Here is a 10543-nt window from a genome sequence, read left to right as displayed (position 1 = left end):
TTTAATCATGTGACCTATTAAGAGATGGTCAAAGGGATGTAAAGTGGCTTTGTTAAATATGCATTTCAACTTAATGGGTAGAAAATGAATCTCAAGATTTCAATGCCTAAGAAGATGCAAAAAAGTGAAGTATGATGCACTGTTAATATAAAATATGAATAATATGATTATACTGGGAGATTAGGAGAATTACGTTGAGATTCTCAAAACACAATCATTTATTATAAGATTCATTGACAATTGAATAAAAAAATGACAATTATATTTAATTGTCAATATATCTTGCATTCAATCATGTTGTGAGAGACTTGAATGTAATCCTCCCATTTATATTTAGACTGATAGATAATGCAAGGGGATTATCTTTGTTTGTCGGAAGTATTGTTTTGGCAATTAATTTTTCAATATAATAAAGCCTTAGGAGCTAATTGTGAAAGAGAGGAAATTATGGATTCAATTACAATACATTAGGGCTCCCTCTGCACAAAAATATAAATGTCATTTCAGCCAAGGCTTTTGGATTTGTGTAAATTTTGTTCTGTGCATAACTTCAAAGAATGAATCCAGTTGATCATGAATTATAAATATAATAGTGCAGTTTATTTTAAATTTTATGTTTTATACTGATGTATTGTTTATTCACAACATCTTAAACTTTAACTGTCAAATCAATAGGACTAGTGATGTTACATGCGTGCTTCCTCCAGTACATTTTAAAAAGTTTATTTAATTACATTTATAAATTATGGTATAATTTTTTAGGTAATATTTAAAAAATATTTTTAAAATTACTTTTTATGAAAGAAAAAATAACATTACTTTTTAAATTTGTTATATAAAGAGACATATTTGAAATTCTATACATTTATATTCCTTTTTTTTTGGGTTAATATTGATAAGATTAGTAAAAATGATTTATAAAATAGGCCATAAGAGTATGTGCCAAGTTCTAATTATTGACATGTATAACAAAGCAACAGAGAGCTTTATTAGCTCTAAATTGTAATGTGAAAGAGTAATTTTGCATGACAATAAAGCTCGGGATAGATTTTAATGCCGGGAAGCATGAATTAGGGGTTTAGAATTACTCGTTGCTATCATTATTTGATAATATTTATTTTATAATAGATAAAGGAGAATCATTTTTCATTTCAATCTTAATTTTTATACTTAATTTATCATTTTATGTAGACAGGATGGTAATTAAGAGCTTGTTTGGTTTTTGTTCTCATTTTTTATTTTAAAAATTCTGTTTTGCAATATATTTTATAAAATTGCTTTTTCAAAATAAAATGAGAAAATTTATTTGGTTGTATTAATTAAAAAAAATTAAAGTTTTAAAAATTAGTCGAGGTAGTTAATAGTAATGACTTATGATAATTATTAATTAAGGTAACTGTAACTTTTAATAATCAAATATAATTATTTTGAAAATAAAAAAATAAAAAAAACATTATATTTGATTATTAAAAATTAGATGTTTTTATTTTTAATTTTTAAAAAAATGAGAACAATTTTGAAATAATTAGATTGAAAACACTAAAACAAATTTTTAAATTTTTTGTTTTTTAAAACAAACAAAAATCAAACAGGCCTAACTTATCTTAGGAGCAACATGATTGAACTTGGGCCATTGTATCTTCCTCAACTTGATGTTTATATTGGAAAATAGTTAGAATGGTTTCTTGAGGCTCGTCAGGGCCATGTTTGGCTGTGCATGGCATACTATACCAAAACCAAAGGGTTCTTCACGCGGTTGAACTATCCTGCAATAATGGTTTTATCAAAGATTTAAAGCAAACCACTTTGTTAGTTACACCAAGAAAAGGAATTAAAGTTGAATATCATCATCTTTGAGTCTAGTGGTACAAAATCCCCTTTCTTTATAAGGAAGGTCATAAGTGCATGCCTTTGAATAGCTCTTTATTATAAAGTATATTTAACTATCTAATCAGAATTAATGAAAAATGATTAAATCATTAACTTTATTTAAAAATAGAATAAAGTTTAGATAATATTTTTTAAAAAAATTTACATCACATTCTCTCTCAACTCTCATAGTTAATGAGTTTACATAGAATAATATTAAAAAAAAAAATCTTTGTTGAAACCAAGGGTTGTGTTTGAATGTGTATAAATTGAGTTTTTTTAAAAAAGAGAAGATGGTTTTATATGAGTAACAGATCCTCTAAAGTTGAGAATTCATGAATATGATCAAGTTTGTCTTTCTTTAAAGAAGAGAATGAGTGAGGTGAGAGAGAGCGCAATGGTGAAAGACTTAAGAGTTCGTGCCTTCCTTGAAAGTTGGTTTATGAAAGCCAAGGCGTTGCTGGCTAACTGAGCAACTTTCACAATTTGACTCATTACAGAACTCTTAACCTCACCATCCATAACCCATCACTGTAAGTGACTTTAGCAGCACTCACCCAAATCCCAACATCATTGATAGTTGTCCCAAATTTGAATTGCCCAACCCAACCTGATTTTGAAATCAACTGCGGTGTTAGAGATCGTCCACGGCGTCACTCATTTGAAATTCTAGAGTACTTTTCTTATTATTTTCTTCAAAACTAGAGTGCTACCAAACCTTAGTTCCCTAATATATTTTATATCTTTAATTTTAATTTGAACCATTCATCACTATATTTTACTTGCTCTAAATTTGAATGAAAATTAGGGACATAATGCCCATTTATTGTTTAACTTGATTTTGTATGAAAATAACCTTGATTTGTTATTAGCTATAGTTTGTACCTGTGCACTTGCGATGTCTTTCAAAATGCGATACTCTCATAGAAAGATTTTAATTTGGTGTGCATCACATGTCTTTCACCACTTCAACACACAATTATTCCACTTTTCCAGTTATCTTGATCTTTGTAGAAGCCACTATTTCTGAAATAAATAATTAATTTTTGAGAATCAAAATTTGCATGGGCTTTATAACATCCCATGGGTTTAGTTCCAAGGCTATTTGGATTGAGCCCACCACTATAAACATGGATCAAAAGTAAAATTATTTGAAAGAATGACAGTTAGGTTCCTAAAAGTTAAATTAATATCAGTTAAATTCATGACAAATTTTTTGTTTTTGAAAAATAAGTTAAAATATCAATTTAAATTATTATAAATCAAGGAATTTCAATTGCAAATAAATATTTAAAAATCAAATTTAAATTTTATATTTTAGTAGAAATTTTTGCTTGTAACTTTTTAAATTGATATTTATAATTTATTTTATAAAATTTTTTGTTAAAGACCTAGTTGTTATTAATTCATTCTTCTAGGACTTAACTGTCATTCTCCCAAATTATTTTATTTGTCCACATTTTAAAAGATAATTTCATCAACGTTAGTATACATTCTAATGATTATTTACTAAGTTAACCAGTATACCGTAAATATATATATATATATATATATATAAAATCAGTATATCTCCAAATGTAATTCCATCAACAATTCATATTTAAAACAAGCATAACAAAATGGTAAACTAGCACAATTAATGATTTTGTCGCAAAGGTTTATATAGATTACAAATTTACTGTTTTAAATTCATCATGTATCTCTAGAGCACTTGTTTGTTCAGAGTCCATCGGGCAAGCCTTGAAAACGGTATTATGATCACCAGCAGAATAATTTCTCTACCATGAAAGATGAACTTGTCTTCCTTCAATTGGATCATCAGTGGAAATTGTTGCTTCCTGTTACAGAATGAATTGAACCTGATCGAGGACCATGCTTAGAAGACTCAATCCCAGTTACTTGTATAAATAAATTAAAGTAGGCAGTTTGTGAGACCTAATTTCAGAATTATGATATCAGAAGAATTTAGGCAAATACACTTCAAAGTATGTAGCTCTAAATGAGAAGAGGACATAGCGAAGTGCTTCGCAGATCATATAAACGTCATACTTCAGCATTGCATTCACTGTTTTTGATAGAGGTGACTCGATGGTGTTGGGTGGAGCAATGTAACGATCGCTACTGCCAAAGCATAAAAGTTGATGTTATAAAAACCATAAGTGTAAATTTAGAAGGTTATGGAACTGTTTGCTTTCTATTCCCTTTTTTTATTTTTGAAAACTATTTTATAATGCTGTTTTTAGAATTGTTTTTCAAAAAATAAAAATGCATTTGGTTATGTTAATTAAAAAAATTTTTAAAATTAAAGAAATAAGCTGATATTGATGGTTGCATGTGGTTAATAGTGACTATATTTTTCAATAATTAAATATAGTTTGTTTTGAAAATAAAAAAGATTAAATGAAACCAATTCTAAAATGCTTTCATTTTTTAAAAAAGGAGAACAAATTTAAAACTAATTAAATCTAAAACACTTATCCAAATGAGTTTTTTTTTTTTTGTCTTTAAAAATAGAAAATAATTTTTGAAAATAAAAACCAAACAGCCCTAAATATTAATGATCAAAACTTCCAAAATTTATTATTAAGGGATTAAAGGATGACTAGATGAAATTTCATATGTGTGTGTATACTCCATGCGATCTTATTTGCATGACATCTTTTTGAAAAAAAAAATTGATTTAAAATATATGATATTTTGTAATATTTAAACTATTTTTTTAATATTACTCCTTCTTAATTAACGTAAGATATTTAATATAGTTATATTATTATATTTAAAACTAAATGTTAAAATGGAAGTATATCTCATCTTTTATGATATAAAAAAATTATGTACAATCATTAAAAACGTTCTACAATGATAATACACAATCATCTCGTACCTCGCTTTGTCCGTAATACGTGGAGTCCATGAATCATCTGATTTGCCTTCCTCTTCTGAAATAGGAGAAGATGGCTCTGGAGACTCGGTTTCACCTATTTCGTCCATGGCATGATAGCTTTGATCACCTTATGAGAAAGTTGAGTTGTCCTTGCTTTTATTGTGCTTCATTGAACCATGCATCTTCCTCTAAAAAACGGCACAATTTTTAAGTATATCTTGCAAAATAATTAAACAGTTAATATTAACAGCTTAATTATGATGGGCAGTTCCTATCACTAGTCAAATTGTATGAATATTAAAAACGAATGCAGCCAAGTGTATAAAAGGAAGAAAAGAAAGTCACTTTTCTTGGTGAATGAAAATAAGTTTTAAATTTTTGTCCAAACATGAAAATCAGCAAGAGACTCTTTTTGTTTTCCGCCGGCGGACCCAAATTGCTTTTTAAGACAATACTTGAAACCTGGAGAGATATTATATTTTTTGGGGGTGAATTATATATGCTATTACATTGACCTTGAATCTATCGTAGCTCATTATTAATGTGTTGAAGATATGGATAGTAATTTAAAACAATATAATTGGACTAAAAAAAAAAGATAGATTAGATACTAATAAAGAAAGTGATTTACTTGATCGCCGTGCACTTCCGTTGGTAAAAGGAGCCTTTCAAAATCCATCTTGCTCATGACCCGCCACCCACACCTAACGTCCAGTTTATATTTCCTTTCAAATTCAGCATCAAATTTCAAGTGAAGTCGGCTGTAATCCTTTGATAAACTCGAGCATGTTTGCTTCCCAATCTGCCCAAACAAGATCCAAAGGTGGGGATGATATCTTAGCTTCTCCAATTTTGGATCCCTTCCTTGCAAGAAGACGAACTGATCATCACAAGCTTTAGCAAAATAATAGCGCCACCTGCAAAATGCATGTCCGTTGTAATAAAACAGGATTTTCAAGGACAGTGCATAATGCAAATCCAAGCCAACCCGAAGAAGGGACATCCTCAATGATTGAACTTTCATCTTCCTCATCCAGGCGAAGGGTTTTTTGGCTCTGAAACCAAGATGGTATTTTAGTCCCCAGAATAGTGACCGAAAAGGTTTTAATGGATATTGAAGCCCATGAGTCAGCGTTCAATCTATGTGATTTCCATTCGGCGTATGACCCACTCTAAAAACAGAAATTTGTCAAGTCACATTAAAAGTATTTTTAATAGTTAAATAGTTTTGTATAGTTGATAGATACTTGATAAACAATTGTAAATTAATTGGGTTGTTTGATTTGGCAATTTCTATGCACAGGAATGGGTAAAATTAATAAAATAAATATAGTATAAAAAAAAAATACTTTTTACATCGGTTATTACCACAACTGTTGTAGAATATAATATTTTTTATACCGGTTATTACCATAACCGGTGTAAAAAATATTATATTCTACAACGGTTGTATAATAACCAGTGTAAAAAGTACACTTTTTACACCGGTTGGGATCTGAACCGGTGTAAAAAGTTAAGTAAATTTTTTTTAATTTTCTTGTATATAATTTTCAACATTGGCTCTATAACCGATGTAAAAAATTTAATTTTTACATCGGGTTTATAACCGATGTAAAAAGAAGGACTTTCTGCATCTCTTGAAACAACATCGTCTCTTTAACCGTTGTAAAAAGTCATTTTTAACCGCTGTAAAAAGTCATTTTTGTACTAGTGAATTTTGTCAGAAGGATTTTAAGATTTGTGCAATTCTTAAAGTTTAATTCAACAAGGCTTTCGTGCTTGCCAAGCGATGGATCAATTTGAACAAGTGCCTCGCATCCTTCGAGAACTAATCTTTCTAGTTTTTGAAACACCAAAAAATTTGGAATTTCAATGAGGCCTTTCGAATAGCTCAAGTCCAAAAACTTTAGATTATCCATCTGAGAAAAAAAGATCAGAGAATTATAAGCTATAAAAAAACACTTTGCTTAATAAAATGAGTTAATGTGAGAATGATCAAAGTAACTTACTCTGCTTTCAAAACTGAGCAGCTCGGTTTTGCTGCATCGCATTTTGAGACATACGGGTTCATCCAGATTCGTACTTGACGGAAGAGTTTTTAGAGGATATCCATCCCAATGGAGAACTTTTAATTTGCCAGGCACTTCCAAACTTGGGGAAAGGTCCTCAATGTTACATGATATGATGAGCATTCGGAGGCTCTTCATTGTTGAAAAGGCTGTAGAATTCCATATTTTCTGAATTCTCTGAAAGCTATTAGGCAAAACTACACCTTCTGTTGCATCAGTTCCCTGATGAGAAACATTGATCGCCTGGTGGAATATCAGAAGAAAATGGTAAGAAGATAAGGCATATCAAAATTCAGCAATAGTAAATAAGTAATTAATTGCTCACCTTATTATTTTCTAGTATTTCATCAATTTCCACGGCCGACCACAATCTGCTGCACCTTTCAGCATGGTCAGGATATTCCTCTTGAACAATGCTCCTACCCATATCTTGAATCAAAGTATGCATCTTTATATACTTGCTATTCCCAATCTCAACTTCATCTACCAAAGATTTTCTTATGAGACTACAGATACCAATTGTCGCGTCAAAACCACAACTATCCAATATTTGAGTTACCTCATCGATCCTCCACATATTAAAAAAACATGCAATATCTAAAAATATTGCCTTTTCTTCAGGAGTTAATGCACCATAACCTATTTTAAGTATCTCATGCATGTGATTGTCTGATTCTTTCTTCAACATATCAAGAGCTTTTTCCCATTCATCTGCATTTCTTCCACAAAAGAAGGAACCCAAAACACACAGGGCCAGAGGAAGGCCTTCTGCGTAATTTATGGCTAATTTAGACTTCTCCAAAAAGGCTTCTTCACGGTGATCTCTTCCAGTTGCTTTTTGACAAAAGAGTTGAAAAGATTCATCCTCATTCATTGGTTTAACCTCATATATTGAGTCCACGTGACATGATCTAAGTAAGTGGACATCTCTTGTAGTTATAATAACCCTACTCCCAACACCAAACCACTCTGGCCAAGCTGAGCTCATTAATTGTTTTTAGAAGTTACATCATCAAAGATAAGCATAACTTTTTTATTGTGCAAATGGATTTGTAGTGTCTTCTTTGCTTTGAACGTGTCCTCACTTTCAATGTTTTCTTTGAGATGTGAAAGCAGTTTTTCTTGCAAGCTAAACAATAGATCTCCCCCAACAAAGCGGAGAAGACAATGAAAATCAAATTGGTTGCAGAACCTCTCATAGATAGCTTCTGCAAGAGTTGTCTTGCCAACTCCATCCATGCTCCATATTCCTATGAACTTAATATCATTAAGCTTCTTCGTCATGTGTAATTCAATTTCATGAATTCTCTGGTCAATACCAATCAGTTTACCACTGATGGTTGGCGGCCACTTACCATAAATTTGGTTCCACAACTTTTTAACTACATCATCAATAAGTTTTGATTCGTACCTACAAGCACAGCAACATTAAAAAAATTTATCAAAATCATAAAAAAATTGATATTAAATATGGACGGTTCAAAATATATCTAGATAGTTAATTTATAAAAAAAAAAGATAATTTTTTTAATATTAAATTGGACTGTCTAGATTATATATGTATTATTTAGAATCAATTATGGTAGTCAATTTATAAAAATTATAAAAAATTTTTAATATTAAATTAGATTGTCTAGAATAAATTTGTATTGATCAAATTGATGATGAACAAATTTATTAAAAGAATTTATAAATTTTTTTAAATCTTGTTTTAAAAATATACAATAAAAATAAAAAATTAAATTTATACAGTTCATATCTCATTAGGAGTGATGAGTACTGCTCATCCCCTGATGAAGACTAAAATTAGTTCATATTTAATATTAAATTTATTTATTATCTTTATAAATTTTTACTTTGGTAAATACAATATTAAAAATATATTAAAGATCAATTTAAAATGAAAAGCAGAAAATCATCCCAAATTAAATGAAATGAAAGGCTAAGATCAGCTATCTGAATTAAAACACTGGATTCGAATCAAAATTTTTTTTTTGGGCCTTTTGAATTTTCGATGTTTATAAACAATTATAAGAAGAACATAAATTTCAGGTACAAATTAATAATTTATTTAGGAGAGAGACAAAATTTTAGTAATAAAAGAATTACCTACATTCTAAAATTTTTAACGGAGAACAATATTTTTTCGTCTTTATCATAATTTTAAAAATTTATAATGAATACTTTCAACTTGCGTATGGGCACGAAAGACCCAAATAAAAAAAGTTTGACTGTAATCAATCATTTTTGTTTTTGAATACTAGTGGACATGAAAGGGAAGAAAAATAGAGAAACAATTAATAAAAAAAAAGGTTGATTGCCAATTTGAGAATACGAAGTGCAATACTTCTTAACAAATAAATGTTCCATCTCACAATGAAAGAGTTTTTTTTTTTCCCCTCTCTTTGAACTAGAATATGTGGAGCCATTATGCATTGCAAATATATGTCTTGAATATGCAGGAATGTCAGCATTGTTGCATGAATTGACATAGAAATATAAACGATGTTGTAAAATTTAATCATTGAAAAGAAAAAAAAAATACATACCACTCCCTGGAATCCCGACCAGATATCCGACCAAGTTCCATTAGAGTCTCTGTCCATTTTTCCACCTTGTCATTGGGAAACCTTTCCTTAAGCCTATCAAAAGCCTCACCGAAACTTCCTTCAAACTTTCTCACATGAGATAGATCTACGTCATAAAAGATGGGAATAACTCGTAGGTGCAGTTCATTTCTCGAGTTGAAAATAATATGTTGGAGCTCCTCTAAACACCATGAAGAAGAGGCGTAATTTTGGGACACAACAACAATTGCAAAGCGAGATTGCCCAATAGTTTTAAGGAGTTCCTCTGAGATAATTTCTGCCCTCTCAAGTTCTTCCTCATGTCTGAAAACTTCAAATCCTCGCCTACATAGCTCAGTATACAAGTGGTCGGTAAAATTTTTACGAGTATCTTCACCCTTGAAACTTAAAAAAACATCATACTTCCAATTCTGGGCTGAATTGAAGTTAGATGAAGACTCTGAGGAACATGCCACTAGGTCACTTGCCATTGGAAGATTTTAGCCCGACAATTATTTAACTGAGAATGTAATTTGAAGTAGTATAATTTGTGGCCTGCAAACAACAAAACCATATCATTAGCTAAAGGAAAACAAATCAAATATGAAATGAAAACGAAAGAAACAAGGTAAAAAACAAAGGCGCTAGATAGATGTCTAATACATTGACCCACTCAATGCTGCTTAGGTGATAACTCTAAACATCAATGCTTGATATATACTAGAGCAAGAGTTGACTTGCAGTTGGCAACATTAGATCTTTACCGGATCGCAATATTATATCTTTTCCGGTAAAGATCAATGTTGCAATCCCACTGCAACATTAGATCTAATGTTTAAAAGCCGAAGTTTCAACCCTCATCTTTAAAAGCCACGACGTCACAAAACAAGGGACCCAAGCCCCTCGGCTTCAATACTCACGGACGACCAGAAAAAGAGAAGAAGAATCAGATACTCACTTCCTAGACACGTAGGCCGCCGGAGGAAGATGGAAGGAGCAACGTTCAGGACGCCCCGAACCACTGGTGACCCACGCACACACACTACTCGTCGACACAGAACAGAGAAGAAGCGAGAACTAAGACGGAGGAAAGAATTCGACGGCTCCACCTCATTGTCGCAGACCGACGCCGGCGCGAGAAAGGGTAGAGGATG

The 10543-nt window shown here is 30.8% G+C and overlaps 1 protein-coding gene across 1 annotated transcript; it reads right to left on the bottom strand.

Moving 5' to 3' along the window:
• Positions 1 to 5493: 5493 nt before the first annotated feature.
• Positions 5494 to 7696, bottom strand: LOC129316570 (TMV resistance protein N-like). Its single transcript, XM_054960986.1, has 5 exons — positions 7148 to 7696; positions 6763 to 7065; positions 6607 to 6672; positions 5742 to 5925; positions 5494 to 5633 (listed from the first exon to the last, which is right to left on the bottom strand). Exons 1-5 carry the CDS (start codon positions 7694 to 7696, stop codon positions 5494 to 5496), a joined length of 1242 nt encoding a protein of 413 aa, XP_054816961.1.
• Between the last annotated feature and the right edge of the window lie 2847 nt (positions 7697 to 10543).

This window comes from Prosopis cineraria, unplaced genomic scaffold, assembly GCF_029017545.1.
Source record: "Prosopis cineraria cultivar Desert tree isolate PC_DT_omini unplaced genomic scaffold, ASM2901754v1 PC7, whole genome shotgun sequence".
NCBI lineage: Eukaryota > Viridiplantae > Streptophyta > Magnoliopsida > Fabales > Fabaceae > Prosopis > Prosopis cineraria.
Note: the sequence above shows the minus strand (reverse complement) of the source record. Positions and strands in the feature narration are given on the sequence as shown.

Coding starts and splice junctions, on each gene's coding strand:
- LOC129316570 (XM_054960986.1), bottom strand. CDS start 7,696: ATGAATGAGGATGAATCTTTTCAACTCTTTTGTCAAAAAGCAACTGGA. Junction 7,066..7,147: donor AAATACTAGAAAATAATAAG/GTGAGCAATTAA, acceptor ATATTCCACCAG/GCGATCAATGTTTCTCATCA. Junction 5,926..6,606: donor TTGAAATTCCAAATTTTTTG/GTGTTTCAAAAA, acceptor TTCTGTTTTTAG/AGTGGGTCATACGCCGAATG.